Source organism: Homarus americanus, unplaced genomic scaffold, assembly GCF_018991925.1.
Source record: "Homarus americanus isolate GMGI-L3 unplaced genomic scaffold, GMGI_Hamer_2.0 scaffold34360, whole genome shotgun sequence".
Lineage (NCBI taxonomy): Eukaryota > Metazoa > Arthropoda > Malacostraca > Decapoda > Nephropidae > Homarus > Homarus americanus.
The window spans coordinates 6,862,118-6,884,685 of NW_024739403.1; the positions used below are offsets into that span (position 1 = coordinate 6,862,118).

Here is a 22,568-nt window from a genome sequence, read left to right on the forward strand (position 1 = left end):
TGGTAGTTGTGGTAAGGATGAATTGCAATCAATTTCTCTATTTTATGCAGCAGGCAGCAAACAAACGGTAGATCATTGTAAACAAATATTCTATAATGAAATACAGATAAAAAAATCAGCCTTAATGAATTTTATACAGGAATCCACGAATATTTCAATTAATTATTATTCCTTATTTAGGATTATTTTTCATGACCTTTAATACAGCGATTTGCCGAATTGAACAGATAAGAAACCGTCTATTAAACACACTAACGTTCTCCATTACACACTCTGCCATACAGGGCTGAATGGACATACACAGTGGTTAGTGGTAGTTGGTCTTCCCGTTAATTTTATTAGTTTGGTTTTCATAGGAGTTCTTTTTCTTTCCATGTTTTAATTTATAAATCTTTACCTGATGAACTTAGTGATAATTTCCAGATAATACCTCGCTATATCCCCATACACTCCTCTCACACACTTTCCCAGTTTCATTCCTAAAGTGTATGTGTGTACCAATCTCCATATACCTTATGTTCTCTCTCACCCCCAAAGCGGCTTTAACCAACCCTCTCTCCTCGTCATGACCAGCTGTGCCGCACCCACAACCTGTAATTATCCGATAAGGTAAACTTTGATCTGATTTACGAATTGAGGCAGTTGATTTTTGCCCTTAAACATTATCAGATTATATATTTTTTTATAAGAAACAGTAGTCACGTTATTCATGCTTAGCCAGAAGGGTATATATTTCTGTCCATGTAACGGCGTCTATCCTCTGACTGGTTAAGAAAATTTGGTAGTAATATAGAAAAAGACCTCTCGACGGAATTGCTACAATCGATCTGCCATTATTTTCAGTTCCTAAGGCGTCAGGCGAAAGTTGCCACGATAACACAGAGTTTTATATTCAACATATTTCAACTGCTCTTATCTGTATACACCTATAGCTACACACCAAGGAATACTCACATAGTTGTACACAAACATATAAACACCGTACTTTTGTTACTGTTATGTCTTATATACTATATAATATCTGCTGAACAGACAGAACACAAAAGTAAATAGAATAAATAATAGTAAATGAAGGTTAGGAAATGAAAATTTTCAGTAACACTGAACATTAATTTTATTCGTAAGTGAAATTTTACAATAAGCGAAAATTTAAATTTAGTGGGTAGAACTGATGACATGACCGTGGCCCCCACCTCTGATAATAAATTATGTATAACACCTCGGCCTCCAGGCACCATTAAATATATCTGAGGTTTTATGGGAAAAAGGCCACCTATTATATATATATCGAGATAGTATTGTTATATACATTTAAGCAGGTATTCCAGAATTGGTGATCGTTGTCAAATATCAGAGTGTGTGACAAGGACGTCAACAGCTATGGAGCGGAGAATTTAATTAAACTGATGACATAAAAAGATGATTAGAAGCTTTTCCCTTTTGTTAATAAGTTCATTGATGGTAATGATCATTTAACCAGTGATATAAAGAGTTAGCGTATTATGTTATATATATATATATATATATATATATATATATATATATATATATATATATATATATATATATATATATATATATATATATATATATATAAAATAGGACGTATTATGAGCTTCAAACAATTCCTTCACCTACATAATAAAGTTACTACATTTAGAGACTTCATATATTCTTCCTGTAGCTTCATTGTAACTGTATAGCCGTATCTCTGACGTCATGATTCCATCCGCTGCACGTTTCCACTTTCCATCATGTCAAGTGAAGTTGGAATCCAATATCCACTTTGTAGTATTTTTCTATCCTTGTCAAGTGGTTTGATCTCAGGTTTTCCTTATATTTATTTTATAATATAAGCCGTCCTTTATCCTTAATAGTTTAACTAAACCAATTATAGGCTGGGCTGCAGTTTGAGACTTTCGGTGTGTGTGTGTGTGGTTGAATATATCTCAATGGATGACTCACTTTTGATCAAACTTAAACCAAAGCTGGTATACTGACCAGGGATATCTCATTGGTGATTCACTCGCTCTAGTCCAGAATTTGCAGACATAACCATTATCTCTAAACCGATTATAATAGCGAATGTTCACTGTATCTTGTCCCTTGAATGACTCAATCACCCGGCGATTGTTGTGACGGTAATTGGTTGCTAAAGCTTTGAAACTTCTCACTGAACCTGAATTTTCAAGTTTCAACAATATTATCATAAGGTAACATTTAAAATCCACCTTGCGTTTTGAAGTATTTTACCATAAGTGAAAAAGACTCGTGATGGCTGTGTTGTCGAGGAGAGCATTAACATAATAAACTAAATAATATTGTCCTGTAAATTAACACTAAATCCATTTTTGTTGTTCTCTCCCCAACAGTTGAGCCAGCCAGTGTGGTCATCGCGGGGTGGAGAACTAGAGGCAGGGGCACGTCATGAGGTGAGTGTGTCTCTACTGGGTCAAGACCTCCCCTAACCCCATTAGGGACCTCGAGAACCTGATTGGTCCCAATTCAGGTCACCGAGGTCAGTAGCTGATTAGTCAGTTATCTTTCTTGACTGACTCCGTATACCACTAAATATACCTCCCACACCCCACTACACCAGTACACTCCCTTCACCTCCACTATACCAGTACCTCCCTCACCCTCACTATACCAGTACCTCCTTCACCTCCACCCCACCAGTACCTCCCCCACACCCACTATACCAGTACCTCCCTCACCCCCACTATACCAGTACCTCCTCACCCCCACTATACCATTACCTCCCTCACCTCCACTATACCAGTACCCTCCCTCACCCCCAATATGTAGTACCTCCCCTCACCCCCACTATACCAGTACCTCCCTCACCCCCTATACCAGTACCTCCCTCACCCCCACTATACCAGTACCTCCCCTCACACCACTATGTTAGTCTCCACATCACCCCACTATACCAGTACCTCCCTCACCCCCCTATACCAGTACCTCCCCTCCACTATACCAGTGCCCTCACCCCCACTATACCAGTGCCCTCACCCCCCACTATGCCATACCCCTCACACCACTATGTTAGTACCTCCCATCACACCCTACCAGTACCTCCCTCACACCCACTATACCAGTACCTCCCTCACCCCCAGTATACCAGCACCTCCCTCACACCCACTATACCAGTGCCTCCCTCACCCCCACTATACCAGTACCTCCCTCACCCCCCTCCAGGCCTCCCTCCACACCTATGTTAGTACCTCCATCACACCCACTATACCAGTACCTCCCTCCACCCCCCCCTATACCAGTACCTCCCTCACCCCTACTATACCAGTACCTCCCTAACCCCACTACCAGTACCTCCCTCACCCCCACTATACCAGTACCTCCCTCCCCCACTACCAGTACCTCCCTCACACCCACTATACCAGTACCCCTCCCTCCCACCACTATACCAGTACCTCCCTCACCTCCACTACCTCCGATCACCTCCCACTATACCAGTACCTCCTCACCCCCACTATACCAACCTCCCTCACACACTATGCCAGTACCTCCTCCCCCACTATACCAGTACCTCCCTCCACCCACCCCCTATACCAGTGCCTCCCTCCCACTTCTGTACCTCCCTCACCCCCACTATCCAGTACCTCCCTCACCCCACTATGCCAGTCCTCCCTCACCCCAGTATGCCAGTATCCTCCACCCCCACCTATACCAGTGCCTCCCTCCCCACCCCCACTATACCAGTACCTCCCTCACTTCCTGCCAGTGCCTCCCTCCCACCCCCTATACCAGTGCCTCCCTCACCCCACTATACCAGTGCCTCCCTCACCCCCTATACCAGTACCTCCCTCACCCCCCACCATAAGACCTCCCTCACCCCACTATCCAGTGCCTCCTCACCCTCACCCATCACCCCACCTCCCTCTCCCTTTATCCAGTACCCCCTCACCCCCACTATACCAGTGCCTCCCTCACCCCCACCCATGCCAATGCCCCTCCCCTCACCCCCCCACTATACCAGTGCCTCCCTCACCCCCCACTCCACAGTGCCTCCCTCCTTCCCACACCCCCATCAGTACCTCCCCACCCCACTATACAGTACCTCCCACTCACCCACACTATGCCAGTGCCTCCCTCCACCCCCACTATCTACAGTACCTCCCTCACACCCACTATGCCAGTGCCTCCCTCACCCCCCCCACTATACCAGTGCCTCCCCTCACACCCACTAACCAGTACCTCCTACCCCCCCTACCAGTACCTCCTCCACCCACTATACCAGTACCTCCCTCACCCCACTATACCATACCTCCCTCCACCCCCACCCATCACCAGTACCTCCACCTCCACTATACCAAGCCTCCCTCACCCCCCACTATACCAGTACCTCCTCCACCCCTGCCAGGCCTCCCTCACCCCCACTATGCCAGTACCTCCCTCCACACCCTGCTCTAGTGCCTCCCTCACCCCCACTATACCAGTGCCTCCCTCACCCACTATACCAGTACCTCCCCTCACACCCACCCCTATACCAGTACCTCCCTCACCTCCCACTACCAGTACCTCCCCACCTCCACTATACCAGTACCTCCTCCTCCACTATACCCGTACCTCCCTCCACACCAACTATACCAGTACCTCCCTCACCTCCACTACCTCCGATCACCTCCACTATACCAGTCCCTCACCCTCCTATACAGTACCTCCCTCCACACCCCACTATACCAGTACGTCCCTCACCCCACTATCCAGTACCTCCCTCACCCCTACCAGTACCCCCTCACCCCCCACTATACCCAGTACCTCCCTCACACACCTATCCAGTACCTCCCTCACCTCCCCATACCAGTGCCTCCTCACCCTCCTATCCCAGTCCTCCCTCACACCCCTATGCCTCCCTCCCACCCCCACTATCCCAGTACCTCCCTCACACCCACTATACCCAGTACCTCCATCACACCCCTACCTCCGATCACCTCCTACCAGTACCCCATCACACCCACTATACAGTATCTCCCTCACCCCTCACTATACCAGTACCCCATCACACCCTGCCAGTGCCTCCCCTCACCCCTCACTATACCAGTACCTCCATCACACCCACTATACCAGTACCTCCCTCACCCTCACTATAGTACCTCCATCACACCCACCTATACCAGTACCTCCCTCACCCTCCTATACCAGTGCCTCCCTCACACCCTACCTCGATCACCTCCACTATACCAGTGCCTCCGTCACCCCCACTACCCAGTACCTCCATCACACCCACTATACCAGTGCCTCCCTACCTCCACTATACAAGTACCTCTCTCCACTATACCAGTACTCCATCACCCACTATCCAGTACCTCCTACTCCACCTGCAAGTATCCTCACCCTCACTACTCCAGTACCTCCCTCACCCTCCACTATCCCAGTACCTCCATCACACCCACTATACCAGTGCCTCCTCACCTCCACTATACCAGTACCTCCCCTCACCTCTGCCTCCCTCCTCCACCTATACCAGTGCCTCCGTCACCCCCACTATACCAGTATCCAACACACCCACTATACCAGTGCCTCCCTCACCTCCACTATACCAGTACCTCCCTCACCCTCCTATGCCAGTACCTCCCTCACCCTCACTATACAGTATCATCACACATAGTGCCTCCATCACACATACCAGTACCTCCTCACCTCACTATACCAGTACTCCATCACACCCACTACCATTCCATCCCACACCCACTATACCAGTACCTCCTCACCTCCACCATCAGTACCTCCTCACCCCTCACTATACCAGTACCTCCCTCACCTCCCCTATACCAGTACCTCCCTCACCTCCACTATACCAGTACCTCCCTCACCCTCACTAATACCAGTACCTCCCTCACCCTCACTATGCAGTACCTCCATCACACCCACTATACCAGTGCCTCCATCACACCCACTATACCAGTACCTCCCTCACCCCCACTATACCAGTACCTCCCTCACCCTCCTATACCAGTGCCTCCTCACACCCACTATACCAGTACCTCCCTCACCTCCCTACCAATGCCTCCTCACCTCCCACTATACCAGTACCTCCTCCACACCCACTATACCAGTACCTCCTCACACCCCTACCAATGCTCCTCACCCCCACTATACCAGTACCTCCCTCACCCCTCCACTATACCCATTTCCTCACCCACTATACAATGCCTCCCTCACCCCCACTATACCAGTACCTCCCTCACCCACCCCTATACCAGTACCCTCACCCTCACTATACCAGTACCTCCCCTCACACCACTACCAGTCCTCCTCACCTCCTATACCAGTACCTCCCTCCACACCCACCTATACCAGTACCTCCCTCACCCCCACTATACCAGTACCTCCCTCACCTCCACTATCAGACCTCCTCACCCCCACTATCCAGTACCTCCCCTCACCCCCCACCATACCAGTACCTCCCTCACCCTCCCTATACCAGTACCTCCCTCACCCCCACTATACCCATACCTCCCTCCACCTCCCTACCAGTACCTCCCTCCACCCTCACTATACCAGTACCTCCTCACCCCCACTATACCAGTACCTCCTACCTCCACTATGCAATGCCTCCCTCACCCTCCTCTCCACCAGTACCTCCCTCCCCCCTATACCAGTGCCTCCCTCACCTCACTATACCAGTACCTCCTCACCCTCACTACCAGTACCTCCTCACCTCCACTCCCCATACCTTCCTCTTCTTTCTCCACCAGAACTACTCTACCTCCTACACGTAGCCTCTGACTCGCCCTCGTTATATTTCTCCTTGAAGCTGTGGTGAGAATTCTTTTGAGGAAGAGAATATCAAGACACAAAGACACAGGGTGGCTGGGAGGGAGGAGGAGGAAGAGGAGGAAGAAGGAAGGAGGGGCGAGGCAGTTATATCCTCCAGGCTCCCGTGAATGAAGTGAGAAAATCCTTTGTTGCTCCTGAAGGTCATCTCGCCTACGCCATGATATAGTTTAATAGTTTGTTTATAATATGATAAATTGCCTTCGTAAGCTGTGTATATATTTTTGTAATACTATTTTGATAATTATTTTTTCACTTGTCTGACTCGTAAGTAGAGAAGTACACACAGTGAGCATTAGTGATATGTTTTGTTTATACGATACCCATACCTTTATCAGTGTTATTTGTATGTCATACATTTCATTACTGCAATCATTCATCACCACACATCAACGACCTCCACACCCATAACCTTCACATCCACCACACCTACATCCATCTCCCCCTACATCCATTCTCAACTTCCACCACCCTTCACATCCACCATCATCCATCTCCCCCTACATCCATCTCTAACTTCCACCACCCTTCACATCCACCCGCATCCACTAGCCCATAATAATCAATAAACTTCTCACTTCAGTTTTCTTAGATATCCAGATTTTTTTATTTATTTTATATTTTTTTTCATAGAGGTAACAGTGTGCAGTGGTAGGGGTAGTGGTAGGGTGGTAGTGGGGTAGGGTGGTAGTGGGTGTAGTGGTAGTGGGTGTAGTGGTAGTGGGTAGTGGGGTGTAGGTAGGTGGGGTAGGGTGTAGGGAGGTGTATGGTAGTGGGTGTAGGTGGTGGTAGGTGTAGTGGTAGGGTGTGTGGGTAGGTGGTGTAGTAAGTGTGGTAGGGGTGTAGGGTGTGTGGGTGTAGTGTGGGTGTAGTGGTAGTGGGTGTAGGGTAGTGGTGTAGTAGTAGGGTGTAGTGGTAGGTAGTGGTAGGTGTAGCAGTACGACACTGTCATCAGAAAGAGTTATTTATGTTTTATAGTTTTGAGGGCGGACCTTCGCTACAATCTCTGGGTGTACATTTGGCCGTGTGCAAAACTTTCTTATTTACTTTGTTTGTGTGTCTTCTCCGTTCTTCCTGTTCCTTTCACTTAATTCTCTTTCTTCATCCAAACTCTTCCCATTCCCAACAAGGTCAACACTGTTTCTGTTTCTTACTACCTCCCCTCCCCCACCAAGAGATAAATTCCCCACCATTCTTCCCTCCAAGCAACTGTTTATGTTGTGGCGCATATTCTTATTTTAATGTGTCTACACTGTACAGTACATACTTTAAATTTTTGCTAATACTCCCGGTATTTTCTATTTCCACTCACATGCTAAAGCTCTCAAGGCATTCAGAAACATTCGTCCCAAACCAAACTCCATAGTACATAGTCTTGTCTCATTCCTCACGATACAATATGGCGGGAATATCGTGTCTGGTATGTGTTTTGGTGTTCCTAAGAGTTATTCCCTTGCTTACTGTCATTATTCTCTAACTTGATGTATTCCCAAAGGTGCTCTGAGAAACTTTCCTGTAACATCTACTAGTTAACAACACTCCCATGTGTATTGCTGTTACCTCTTCCTCTGGTTTGTAGGAGAGAAGGAGGCCTTTACTATGGTAATAACTCATCCATATGGTTCAATTTCCCTCGGGTATGAATGGTAAATTAGACCTGCCCAAATTTGTATATATTAGGCACATCTCAGGCGCTAATCTCCTGAGTGCCACTGACGCTATTCACTCTTTCTTGTATTCGAGAAAGACCTGGTGTGTTTTAGATTCGTCAAGAGAGCAAGCGTTCCTTCTCTTTTGTCTGTTGAAATATCTTATTCCGTTGAACAATTTGTGTAGCTTCCCCTGTGTGTGTGTGTGTGTGTGTGTGTGTGTGTGTGTGTGTCTAAAGCGTTCTCACATCTCTTAACCGAAACCCTACACCGTCTCTCTATCTCGCCTTCTCTTTGGGAGTCTCACCTCTCTTTCTCTCTCTTCTCAGACGGCGACAAGGACAGGGTCGTCGGAGAGTCGGGTGGTGTGGGTCGCCCAGCCGGAGGATAATGAGAAGGGCCTCTCCTGCACCGCCACCAATCCACGCAACCCTCTCTACTCCCTCACCAACTACACTAGGCTCCTCGTGTTCCGTAAGTAGCTCTAGTAGGCTCCTTGTATTTCGTTAGTATCCCCAACTTAATATGTTAGTAGCTCCAGGCTTCTCGTGTTCCATGAGTAGCTCCATGCTCCCAGTGTTCCGTTAGTAGCTCCAGGTTTCTCGTGTTCCATTATTGTTTGTTATTCGGAACTACTTGTACTACCTAGCTGCAGTTCATGTCTTCTAACTAGCCATACACCTACACCTCTTATTCATTAAATTTGAAGACCAATAATTTGCGTGAATGGTAACCCGCTCCTAGTATAAGAGGTACTTCCACTAATTACCTTTTCTGAAATAGATTCCCTTTTTGTGGTATGTCAATTTTTAATCAATACTTTTTGGCGCTCACAAACCTCCAGTAGGCATTATTCTATTCTTCTCAGTCCACTTTACTACCGAATGTTTGGTCACAGATCCGCCCATGGTGTCTTTATCCATTGGTCGAGGGTTGGATCCGTCCTCCATCAAAGAAGGAGTCGACGTGTACTTCACCTGCAGTGTTCAGGCCAACCCTAAAGCAGAGAAAATCATCTTCTTCCATGAGGTGAGTGATATAGGCAACAGGGTATTTTTCATGTAGAGAAGAGTGGACTTTGATCACTACTAACTTGCGAATACCACAGTTAACATGCCTGGGGGAAAACAATACGAGACTTCTTCACATATATTTTCTTAACGCTGTAGTAGTGGTATAGGAAAGTCAGCCATGGACTTTAAGCTATCCCTTAAATCCATACGTCCATGAAGAACAATAATCACAGTACTGTATAATGAAAGTTCCTAAGACATGTATAATGGTAACAGAAATTCAATAGAAATGTATTTTTATATACGCCTTTCCTTCACAGAAGTTGAGGGAAAGTTTATACATAAGGGTAGGTACACCTCTAGAGTATACATCACAACGTTTTGAACGAATTCCTCATAATATATTGCTAAAAAAAGTTCTGATGATAATGGCAAGTTGTTTGATTGTTCTTCTGAAACGTTTCTAGTATATGGTGTATACAGTATTGCTGATTGTGACTGAACACCCAGGGAAGCAGTATTATTTCTGCCATCATCCTCAATGTTGGCGCCAAGTTGACTCAAAACAATGCTGCTTCATACACTCGATCACGTGTCTCCAAGAGAACCTGTGAGATTGTTATTTTACTTATAGAAAATGAAGTGACTTTATTTCTACGCCATTATTTCCCTCCGTTGTTGAAAAGGGACAAGTAACTACATAGAAATAACGATTGAAGTTTGATGTAGGCGTACACACAAATATACACATTTAGCTAACACAGGGAGTAGGAGCTAACTTCGTGTGACGTCGATATTGCAGGGGAAGGAAGTGGTGACGGTCCGGAGAGCAGAAGGCGGGGTGTTGGTTATGGGTAGTTCCTTGGTGTTGCAGAAGGTTCAGCGAGAGGGAAGCGGCCGCTATTCCTGTAGGGCCACCAACAGTCGAGGCTCTCACACCAGCAACTTTGTCCGTCTCGATGTCCTATGTGAGTTATGTCTTGTGCTGTGAAAATCACTTTATATACTGAGCGTCATTTCTCTTCTATTTTATTTTAATGTGATTTAAAATTTCTTCACCAAAGTTTTAACGGACTCCAGATATTTCACCATTCTTTGCACATGGAGTACCTCACAGTCTTCATCGTCTAATCCTTTAAGCCTTTGTAGTATTATACCTAATGTCTGCCTCTTTGTCCACTCAATGACGATCCCAAGAAAACCGAAATCAATAGTTCCCTCACAGTAGACCCCGAGTTTATCTGGTACTCTTTCTTAGATCATCCCAGGGAACATCTTCTCATACTCTGGGGATCACAAATGACCCTCACACTGATCCCTTGCCTATCCTCACCATAGACAACCCCGAAAGTTCATCCTGTTTCCTCTATAGACGAGCCTCGGTGTTTGGTGAAGAACCAAATGGTGACTGTAACGCCTGGAGAGAATGCCACGGTAGAGTGTGGTGTTGACGCCTTCCCCCCGCCGCACCATTTCTCCTGGTCTCTCAACGGCACCGGAGGCTTGAAAGACGTGCCCAAAGAGGAGGTAAGGCCATCACATTTTGGTCAGCGGATGATCCTGTACTCTGCTTTTCTCTAGCCAGGATTTACTTTGCACACACACACACACACACACACACACACACACACACACACACACACACACACACACACACACACACACACACACACACACACACACACAGCAACGGCCATGCTTGTACACCGATAGCATAGCAGACACCAGGAGTCCTACCCTTGATAGTATTAGAATAATATAATTAGAGGAATCGGGAGTGCCGTCCTGACATACCTAGCAGAAACCAGGTGTGACGTGACACCTTGGCACCAATAACCAGGGGTGCCGCCTCAACACGTACAGTAAAGCAGGAAGCATGAGCGCCATGTTTATGTCGGCATGAGTTTAGAGGCTCTTTGTACCACCATTGTATTGAGATTCTATTTCGTACTGCCGCCTCCAGTTCTGACCAGAATTATGTTCAATATCAATAATTATATTTCGTGTTTTCTCCTTATATGATACTGACTGGCACACAGGGATACATGTTATAGTTCTCGAAATATCAACTATTTCATAACTGTAATCCTCTTTCCTTTACATTACTGTTAGACCTTTATCTCTCTGTCCCTTAGTCGTTCTCCCTCACTTACCTTAACCTGTACGTTCTCCTCCACTTACCTTCACCTGTACGTTATCCCTCATTTACCTTCACCTGTACGTTCTCCTCCACTTACCTTCACCTGTACGTTCTCCCTCACTTACCTTAACCTGTACGTTCTCCCTCACTTACCTTCACCTGTACGTTCTCCTCCACTTACCTTAACCTGTACGTTCTCCCTCACTTACCTTCACTTGTACGCTCTCCCTCACTTACCTTAACCTGTACGTTCTTCCCCAGTACGAGTCCACAGGCAGCACTTCACGTTTCACCTATGCCACACCGTTAACCTTAAAGAAGATAAACATCCTGTGCTGGGCCGCCAACAAGCTGGGCTCCGTACGTCAACACTGTACCACCACGCTCATTGCTGCAGGTAAGTTCACTCCACCACCAGTATTATCAACACCTGTAGCCAAGAGCAAGAAACTTCAATAATACGAAGGGTAGATTTTTTTTTCTCAGGATATCTATATTGAAGTACCTTTCTCTTTGGGTAAGTAAAGTCTGTTGTTTGTTCATTTGTGATTTTATGGTACATATTTACTGATGTTTTATATATTTACAAAACCAATGTGAAAATTCTATATTTTTTACGGTGCACCACAAGAAGCATCAGCAATACATGGAACTATCGGGGGATGTAGTTATATTTAATCCATAACTGAAACACACACACACACACACACACACACACACACACACACACACACACACACACACACACACACACAGATACTTAATGTACTGCATCAAACGTAAAATATCTTATCACCTCGGGAACAACACAGACAAGTTGAACTTTCATATTAACTCAGCTCAGGAGGATTGTATTTTACACTGTCCTTATGCAGATTCACCTTTGAAAAATGTAAACAATATTACTAATCCTACATATGAGTTACTTATAAATGATTGTGGGAGAAAAAACACAAATTACTTATTTTCACTCTGGCAGATGTTTCTTGTTCCGTAGCTGATCGGTAATTTAGCCGAATGTAACTTAACATTTACAAGAGGAGTGGAGGTATATAGTTAAGTGTTTGTGTCCCCAGGTGTACCAGAGCCAGTGGAGAGTTGTGATGTGGTGGAGGAACGAGTGTCCTCCCTCAGGGTGTCCTGCACTCCGGGCTTTGACGGCGGCCTCGAGCAACATTTCATTGCTCTGGTGAGTATTGCTTTTGTACCTCGGTGTTGCTCTAGTAGTTTTTATATAAATTTTACCCAAGACAAGGTCCTTCGATTCCAAATGTGATATAACAACAATTATTAGGTTACTATTTGCTCGTCCGTCCGTCCGTCCGTCGACCTTGACAGAGTGTTGCAGCCGTGATTCAGTGGATTTCTTTCTAACATTGCAACAACGCTTCTCACCTTCCGGGAATGTTACTCTATAAAAATAAAATATATATTAAATTCAAACCAGCTCAGTATGGAGTAGCTGCTATCGGTTAATTAGGAATAATTCACATAAGCATATATATATATATATATATATATATATATATATATATATATATATATATATATATATATATATATATATATATATATATATATATATATATATATATACTTGTGTCGTGTCTGGTGAAAGACATCCTTTTAACCTGACTTGTCTTCTTCTCATCCTCCATACAGGTGGTGGAGCCACAAACGGCCCGGGTGGTGGCCAACGTGACAGCTGTAACACCAGAGTTCAGTATCGGTGGGCTCGCTCCCGGGCTGGACTATGCGGTCAAGGTCTTCTCCTACAACAGTCGGGGCTGGTCACCGCCTTACCTCCTCCAAGGCTTCTCACTTAAGGTTGCCGAAAACCGGATGGGTAAGTGTTTATCTTTCTGGGTCACTTCACCTTACTGGCTGTTGTATCTTACAGGTTTTCATAAAAAAAAGTTTTTGTTTTATTTTCATTTATTTTGTTAAAAGGTTATAGAGTTGACATCTTATAATTAAAAATACTAATCCTAATGGTTGGGTATAGAACAATTACTTTACATTTAACATATGCCAGGTTAAAAATGATCCCTGGATGAGGTGGATTAGAATGCAGTCGTCTCCTAAACGATCGTCCCATATGTTCGTACATCATAAAGTCCCTTTAAGGTTTTCCTGTACTGCTGCTCGTACATTTATTTTGTGGATCTTTATAGCCTTTCTCTCTCCTTTTTCCCTCTGTTTCTGTTCCCATTCTCTCTTTTTTGACATTCTTTTCGTCTCTTTGACTGTACCCGTCTGTTTGTGTTCTCACTACCTGTATATATATATATATATATATATATATATATATATATATATATATATATATATATATATATATATATATATATATATATATATATATATATACAGTATATTATATTGTGCGATTGAGCGCTATAACTGATTAAACATTTACTGGATACACCTACTCTATGGTGACCTATACATAGACAGGGCCTTCCACTTAAATCGAAAACAGCAAAATGTTTCTAACCGGATCTACAGAACAAAAATGTCAGGATCAGTCGGTCTCAACGCCTGTGTCACTATAAAGAGGGAAGAAAAACACTGTATTTTAGGCATCACGAAACCCAGCATAAAGCAGAACTACTAGAAAAGGACATTTACTGAGTGTTTCAGTAGCTCTACTTCTCACACATTGAAGGTTAACAACTAACAAACACAAATAATTTTAACCCTGAGTGAGTTAATAAGCTGGTGCTGTGGTCGATCCACGTCCAGCACAAATACTTCAGTGAAACAACTAAGACAATTACATCGTAACATCATAAATTGGTGAGGACACACTGAATGAGGAAATAGGTAGGAGTGAAATTGGAATTAGGATGTGTTGGCAGTAGGTTGTGTGTCCATACCGTATGTTCCAGTGATAACAGAACATCTATCGTGTGGTGTGAAGATATTCAAGAGAAATTGCAGCTGTAGTATGTGATCTAGAATGAAGGATACAGTCGTAGCCTAAGTGCATTCCAGTGCATTGCTTGTGACTGCCCGCAGACAGCAAACTTGTCACACTATTACGCTTCCCTTCCTTCCACGAATCAGTTACAGACACTGAGGCTGTGCTATAGCCAAACACCCACCTTCCCGCCACCGGCCACAGACAAATTGGCCGGCACACGAAATCCGACAGTAATTCTTCTCTGCAAGGAGCGAGGAGTCAACCAGTGGACGGGTGGTCGTGTTTTACCGCCCCTTGGACCCATTACATAGCTCCCAAGAGAGGCACCCCAGGAGTAGATAGTGGGAGCTCTAGTGTGTCCACCCTTCCCCGGGACTGTTGCCCAATCCTCCAGGGAGACACTCACCAGTCAGCCAGTCTTTGGCTGATTCATTTTTGTTATTCTACGGGATGGTAAAATAGTGTCCAGAACCTGTTCACTATCCATTTTTTTCTTACGTTTACGAAACCAAAATAGTTTTATTCAGGTGCAGGTAAAGGAGGCATGGGTTTACATCTGTGAGCATGATGCTGTTCCGCTGCCTCTCAGGGAACAATCATAGCGAACACGATAAAGTTAACGCATTAATTTAGCCGCATGTGAAATAGATGAGCTTCTATGGAAATCAGGAAGGTGTATAGTCAGAGCTGACGTTGACCCCCAGTCTGCTCATTTTCATTCATTTCTATCTATCATTAGTAAACATTTTTTTCAGAATTTCCGAACAGTTTACTGCACAAAACAAGAGCACAGAGATACAATATTAGGCCGGGGTTGGAATGTATAATAATTTCGACTTCTCTATAATGTTATTAAATGAAAGATCTTCATCCCACTTTTACCTTAGCTCAAACACTAAGACAGTTACTAATTAGAACGCCATTACAGAATACGTTATAGGAACTTCCCCTTACAAGAGGCTTAAGTACTGGTGAACAAGTTGTGTATAGTTAATAATTATCGAGATTAATTGAAGACTAGAGTTTGGGAAGACGTACAAGAGTTGGCCAACACTAAGTAGACGCCTAACACTTAATAACTCACGGCATTAACCAACTTCTGGACTCTCATAATCACTGTACCTTCCTTCCTGCCTTCCATCCTTCCTTTCTTCTTTTCTTCCTTCCTTCCTTCCTTCCTGCCTTCCGTCCTTCCTTTCTTCTTTTCTTCCTTTCTTCCTTCCTTCCTTCCTTCCTTCCTTCCTTCCTTCTCCAGTCTTCTTATACAATTTTATCTCCAAGGTTAAAAAACGCGGATGAACACGAAAGGATAACGAACCTTATTATTGTGTTGTTGTCATTTTAACTGTGCTAAAAGAATAACAGTCCTTCCGCGCGTTCGACACTGTGTTAAGGGTACCGTTACGTCTTACAAGCCACACTTACTAAATTATCATAACGGTTTATAATAAAATAATAATACATAGTAAAACTGGTAAATGACATTGACTTAAAACACACTAACTACACCACTAAGACGCACTACATACTCATTATACCTGTATATGTAACCCACACTAATTATGCACCTTCTGGGATACACACACACACACACACACACACACACACACACACACACACACACAATATTTGGTTAATAAGGAGTCAAACTAGTAGCGAGTCGAAATATTCATCACTATGGAAATTATCTGGGACACCTGAGTAACAGTCAATCACTACTCCGCCTCAGATTGTTTTTTATATATATCAGGAAGGTGTTGGAGTCTTTGTTTAATCTCTTATCGAGGATTGACCTGAACAGCTTAGGGCCGTGCTCGTTCTTGGTCTAATTTTATTATAATTTATCCTAAATATATAAAAAAGTTTAATTTTTCAATGATACAAATGATTTAAATTTGGTGTCAATGCGGTAGTGTGAAGGAGAAATTTTGATCTTGTGAATCTCTAGTTAAACTAATATAGTTCAACTGTCAAATTAAAAAAAAATGTAATTGGCGTTTAACGAATATGAACATAATGGAGGATTTTGTTTTGTATATCTTCTGTTAAAATTTGAATTGGGCAACATGCATTAATTCCTCGTATGACATTTTACCTCAATTTTGTCATAAAGCAAATCAGTGATCCCAAATTTTATTTTTCTCAAATAGTCTGTTGCGTACTACTTGTGATTTCATGGATATTAATTAAAATCTTCAGAAAAATGACAGCAATTAAAGGCATTTGGTAAGTATCAGTAAAGGAATTGTGTCTTGATTAAATTTTTTTCTTTAATCTTGTTTTGTCAGATTCGGGTGGTGGAGGGCCAGGTAAGGGGGCGTCGCCTCTGCTGGCTCTCTTCATCGGTGTGTTGGCCGCTTTCGTTCTTACACTTACCGTCATTATCGTGGCCACTAAGCTGAGGTGTCGGGCTAGAGCTACGGCCAGGGACGACGGCGATGGTACAGCGGGGAGGAGTGACGATAGCGAGGATGATGAGACACGAGGGGTGGCCAACCTACAGAGTGGGGGAAACGCCAGAAGAAACTCGGTAGAAGTGAAGCTTATGTCTGTAGTAAGGCAGGAGGAGGATGAAATAGCAGAGGAAGCACTCAAGCAACAGCCACTGGGACTCACTCCATCACAAGACCTAGGTTAGCTTCTCTTAATGAGCATTTTTACTCGATTTTGTTTATGTCCTGCTTACTAAATTGGTGTCTATCTTCAAATTTACCCTTTTCTCATATTTTTTATTTTCCTCTTGTTGAAAAAATATGAAGTACTGTTAAGGTTCTGACTTAAGAAGAAAAAGTGACAATGTTTTTTTCTCTCAGTCAACAATCTCTATTTCTTTCCTCTCGTTATAAGATTGTACAGATGGCGTATCTATACTACATATTCACTTTCGATTACAAAATATCATAAAATACTTGGACATTAATTACAATATTTCCATCTTCTGTACTGATGTTAGAAGTATTGAACACATGTAGTAAATATGCGGTTCCTTCCCACTTCAAGATTTTTTAACTGAGTATTGTGTGTGGAGAGTGAAAGCTTCGATTCATACTGTACGTCACCAACATAAATGAAGATATTCAACATTTACCTGGGCTGAGTTATTCAGGGCTATCGAGTCTATACACTGGCAGTTTATACATATTTCATCTCGCTGTTGAGGTTATAAATATTATGTGAAGTATTAGTGAATGAACACACAGGATGCGTTGTTTTTCTTCTACAAAACAGTATACGTGGTAATTCCCTTCATAAGGATCATGCAAGAATTATTGTGTCGTTATAATTTGCAGAAAACAAAAACCATACACAGTGCATAATGTAAGTACTGTAATGTGTTGTATAAAATTGTTTAGGTAATGATTATGGGTCGGGCTATACAGTTGATAACATGGTTTATGTTATGTACAGTATCTCAAAAATGTATTTGTCCAAACATAAGTAATGCAATGTGTATTTATTTATTCGTAATTAATATTGTGTTCGGTTATCAAATGTAGCAGGATCAGTATGCCACGGAGCCACACATACCAGGAAGGGCAAAAGCTGTGACAGTCATGGTTAGGTTAGGTGGTTACCCATGACACTAAATTGGGATAATTACCGATAGCGATAGCACATTACCATCAACCTCGACCAGAGTAACAAATGGCTCTCCTACACAGGTTCACCTCGGGAGTACACCCAGCTGGAGTCTAAGCCGACGTCTGAGTCTCTCTACAGTTCCTGTAATAGTAACCGGGTAAATGTTCATTTTATTTGCCTATCTCTCTTTACATGTTTATTCAGAGATTTTTCACTCTAGTGTCCAATTCTGCCTTAATCTTCTGCTCTTATCTTCTTTCTATCTAAGCTCTGTGTTTTGCACGTTTCTCAACCTTATTCGTCTCCATTACTTGAGTCTTCTTTATCTCGAATTAACTAATGACTTTTTGACCGCCCCCCCCCCTCCTCTCGCTCACCTCCAAATCGTTTCGACTCTGTCTCTAACAACTTATTACTTATATACGTCACACCTACTCACTCCCCAGTACTGCACAGCATCATCTCAATTTTCTTCAATAATTTTTTGCTTACTACCCATAGATCTCCACACAACACAAAAAGTAACTTGATGCATGACATGAATCATTACTGTGATAATGTCTTCATATGCTGACAATTTATGTCTTTAACAATATTAACTATTATTTTCATCCTTCCAGTGTGGTATCGGCTACTCCACGGAGTCAGCCATGCTGCTGTCTTCCTCGCCCTCAGCTTGCAGCGCCACCGCAGGGGTTTTAGGTGGTTTACCCTGTGCTACTAGCAGCACTGGTGGTAGTGGTGGTACTGGTATGAGTGTAGGAGGTGTGGGGATGATGGGTGTGATGTACGGTTCACTGGGACGCTCTCTGGGCCAGTCCTGGGGCCAGTACAGCACCCTCACCCGTCCCCCACCCCCTGCCCATGACCCGGGAGCAGAGTCACGTTTCCACACGCTCTCCACCACCTGCACACGACGCCCCAGCGAGAGCTTCGTGTGATGAATGGTTCATCCTACGTCGTGTATGTGACAATTGCCTCTACTTTTGCGTCATGTTTGTGACTTCTGGCTCTTAGCGGTTGCTGCATCATTTCGGTGGAGCAAAAAAGAGATTAGAATACTTTTTTCGAGTTTCCAATTTATACAGGAGTGCGGAAGTTGCCAATTGATAACAGTATGAAACTGAGAAAACTTAGATCCTGATAGATTCAGCGTGGCCTGCCCGTCACCCGGAAGTTCCTTTCAAAAACATTGAATAATTCGGTCCACTCGTCGCTGATTGGAGTTATTGTTTTAATCATATCAGCCAAAATTCACCACGAGGAAGTAGCTAGTCATTCGACATCCATTATTCGACATCCATTTGTGCCTATCCAGCCACTCAACCATAACGTGAGCACTTAGCGATAGCGATTTATGTATGTTGCACAATTTGGAATTCAGCTCTTAGAGTGAAAGGTTTGACACGACACACCTGATGGAACGGATCAGTATACAGAACACCTTAATTGTTTGTTTTAAATGTGTTGTAATTGGAAGTTCTCTTCGAATGCTATCTTGCTGTCTGATCACATCAACATAGCCTGTTGCTGCAAGAATAATCTCTTGGTATGATGAATTTCAGGAGACCAGTTTGTTGGCCAGTTTGACGTTTTGCGATGCACATAATGGCTAACTCGTAGATGTGTGGGCGTTCATCAGCCAGAATCACCAACAACACGTTCTCATGCTTGGCGAAATAACACCTTGTCGCAACCAACTTCTCATTGTCGATGTTTTTACTATCAAGGAATATAATTGATGCTCTCTGTGAGGCCAACAGTAGTTCCAGAAGTAGAGAACACAGCCGATGTGTTCTTCTCTTACCACTTTGTGTTAGTACTCGCCTCTTCTTTTCACCACGGTCTTCGTTTAATCTTTACTGCTGTCGAAGGATTGTTGTCGCACCTGCTGACGAAGATAAAAGATTCTCCTACAGATTGTCTCTCTACTTTCTGATTTTGTTGTGACTACCCCGTGCAGATGAAAATGTATTTCTGTAGTCGATCACAATCAAATCTTGTCAAAGGTGTGGATACAATTTGAGCTGCAATATCTCTTCTGTTACATTTTCTTGCTAATTTGGGACATGAAAGTTTTGTTTTAGTGGATATGCTGTTGAGTTTCGTTCTTGTCCCTGTGATTCTATATGATGCTGACGAGCCAAACATCAACTTACACGAAGCAAACAACACCCGAGTCTTACATGGCAGGGTAAAATAACTAGATTCCGAATAACAGCTCATAAAGATAAGTAAGAGTTCAGCAATATCCAGGAGAAGTTTGTCAGACTAGCAGGACCTGAGAGACGTGTGCCAAACGAACAAGACCTGATAGTCTTATGTTTCACCAACAGACCTGATAGACATGTGTTAAATGAACAGGAACTTTGAGATGTACATCGGATCAGCATGATATTAGAGATTACATCAGGTCAATAGGACAGTCATCTACTGCAAAGGACAGACACTCGTCAGAACTTAAACTTGTGCTTACTTTATGGGTGAGTGAGGATTGATCAAATAGATAAAATTTTCCCCTTTTATATAGTATGACTTTATTACCATTAGCACACATTATGATTATTAGGAACCCAGTTAAAGGTTAGATAATTTTTTTCTTTAAGTATTTGTCGTTGGTGCAATACACGACTTTTGTGTTATAAGCGTATAATGGACGATTGTTGTCTTCTACTATATAGAATTGATCTGTCACCGCCAGGCATGATTGGCTCCTCAGTAGATACACACCTCAGTAAGTGCTTCCTCTATTCTCTGCCCTACGAGAAGTTGCACAAGGGTCAAAACTGGCGCAACTGTATATGGTTAGTGTTTATTTATAAGTTTATATAGGATCAAACATGAATTTCACAGGAATTGAATATTATAACACAAATGTAATTTCCATGTATATATTTTTTTCTATGAATCATTGCGCTTGGTGTAGTTACGTAACTAGGATGGCGTGCGAGGGAATTTTAGTTTAATCTCAGAAATAACATTAAGGAGTTGACTTATACTTAAGGAGAGAGGCGCTAGTTGAGGTGGTGTTCATATCATTACGTTAAGGAGGTGTTATGTTATGTGTTCAAATTGGCATAAACGATGAAACTATTACTGTGATATTTTCCCGTAATTGGTTATATTTAAAACTGTTTTATGTGGGTGTGCTCGGGACCCATTCTTACCATCGACTTAAGCCCACGTATAATACCATTGGTTATGACTAAGGTGCTATACAGTGATGGGAAAGACAAGATGATGGTGACATGAATGTACTTGACACTCCCACACACCTCATGGTATTCAACTCAGAAATACCAATGTATATCTCCAATATAAATATTGTTTACTCTTGGTAATAAAAGGTCTTTTCTTGTCATTAATTTTGATTTAAAACTTATAATTTCTTTTTGTTTACAAGCTTTTGTTAATCAAATATTATTGAAAAATATAATACGATGAATTGCTTTAAAATGAAACTGTTAATAGTTATGAATTTTATAATTAAATTATATCAAACCTATAAATTAAAGTGAAAATTTTCCCAAGTTGAATGATGACACAGTGACTTCTTTTCCTCCTCCACTGCACTACAAGGTGAGGATAATAATGACATAGAAAGTAGAGTTGTACTTTATAGTTAAATATCACAACCTTTGGCCTCGAGGGGCTCTCATAGGTGATATTTTACACTTGGTAATAATAAAACAAGTTGAAAGTGTTGAGGGGATCACGATAAGCCGTAGCTCAAGGCCTAAAATATAAGTCACCGCTGTAAATCCTCTACACAGGTCGCTGACACATCACTCAAAACGGCGCTAAAACTATACTCGTATTTAAGTGTTGCTCCGTTCTCGAACACAATACTTCCCAGTCACTAATACAGTTGTTCCAGTTATTAACACAGATGTTCAAAACACTAGCACTATTGCATCAGTCAATAACACAATCATCCCCAGTCACTAACACAGTCATCCCGGTCACTAACACCGCCCCAGTCATTATCACAGTCGCCCCAGTCACTAACACAGTCGCCCCAGTCACAAACACAGTCGCTCCAGTCACTAGCACAGTCGCCCCAGTCACCAACACAGTCGCCCCAGTACAGTAGCACAGTCGCCCCAGTCACCAACACACAGTCCAGTCACAGTCACAGTCGCCCCAGCAGTCGCCCCAGTCACAGTCACAGTCAGTCGCCCCAGTCGCACAGTCACAGCACCAGTCGCCCCAGTAACACAGTCAGTCACTCACAAACACAGTCGCCCCAGTCACTCACAGTCACTACACAGTCGCCCCAGTCACTCACAGTCGCCCCATCACCAACACTGTCAACCACAGTCGCCCCAGTCATACCACAGTCGCCCCAGTCACTACCACAGTCGCCCCAGTCAACACAGTCGCCCCAGTCACTCAACACAGTCGCCCCATCACTAACACAGTCGCCCCAGTCACTAACACAGTCGCCCCTCAACACAGTC

At 43.4% G+C, this 22,568-nt stretch overlaps 1 protein-coding gene across 1 annotated transcript in view; it reads left to right on the top strand.

The window, feature by feature from the left end:
• The window catches only part of LOC121874581, a gene marked incomplete in the record, with an annotated part of 90,261 nt that extends 68,044 nt beyond the window's left edge, over window positions 1-22,217 (top strand). Inside the window, 10 exon segments of the mRNA XM_042378783.1 lie at window positions 8,777-8,921; window positions 9,346-9,476; window positions 10,263-10,428; window positions 10,833-10,987; window positions 11,862-11,997; window positions 12,677-12,789; window positions 13,263-13,446; window positions 16,815-17,159; window positions 18,189-18,265; window positions 18,729-22,217. Coding sequence (XP_042234717.1) covers window positions 8,777-8,921; window positions 9,346-9,476; window positions 10,263-10,428; window positions 10,833-10,987; window positions 11,862-11,997; window positions 12,677-12,789; window positions 13,263-13,446; window positions 16,815-17,159; window positions 18,189-18,265; window positions 18,729-19,049 — 1,773 coding nt within the window.
• Window positions 22,218-22,568: the final 351 nt, after the last annotated feature.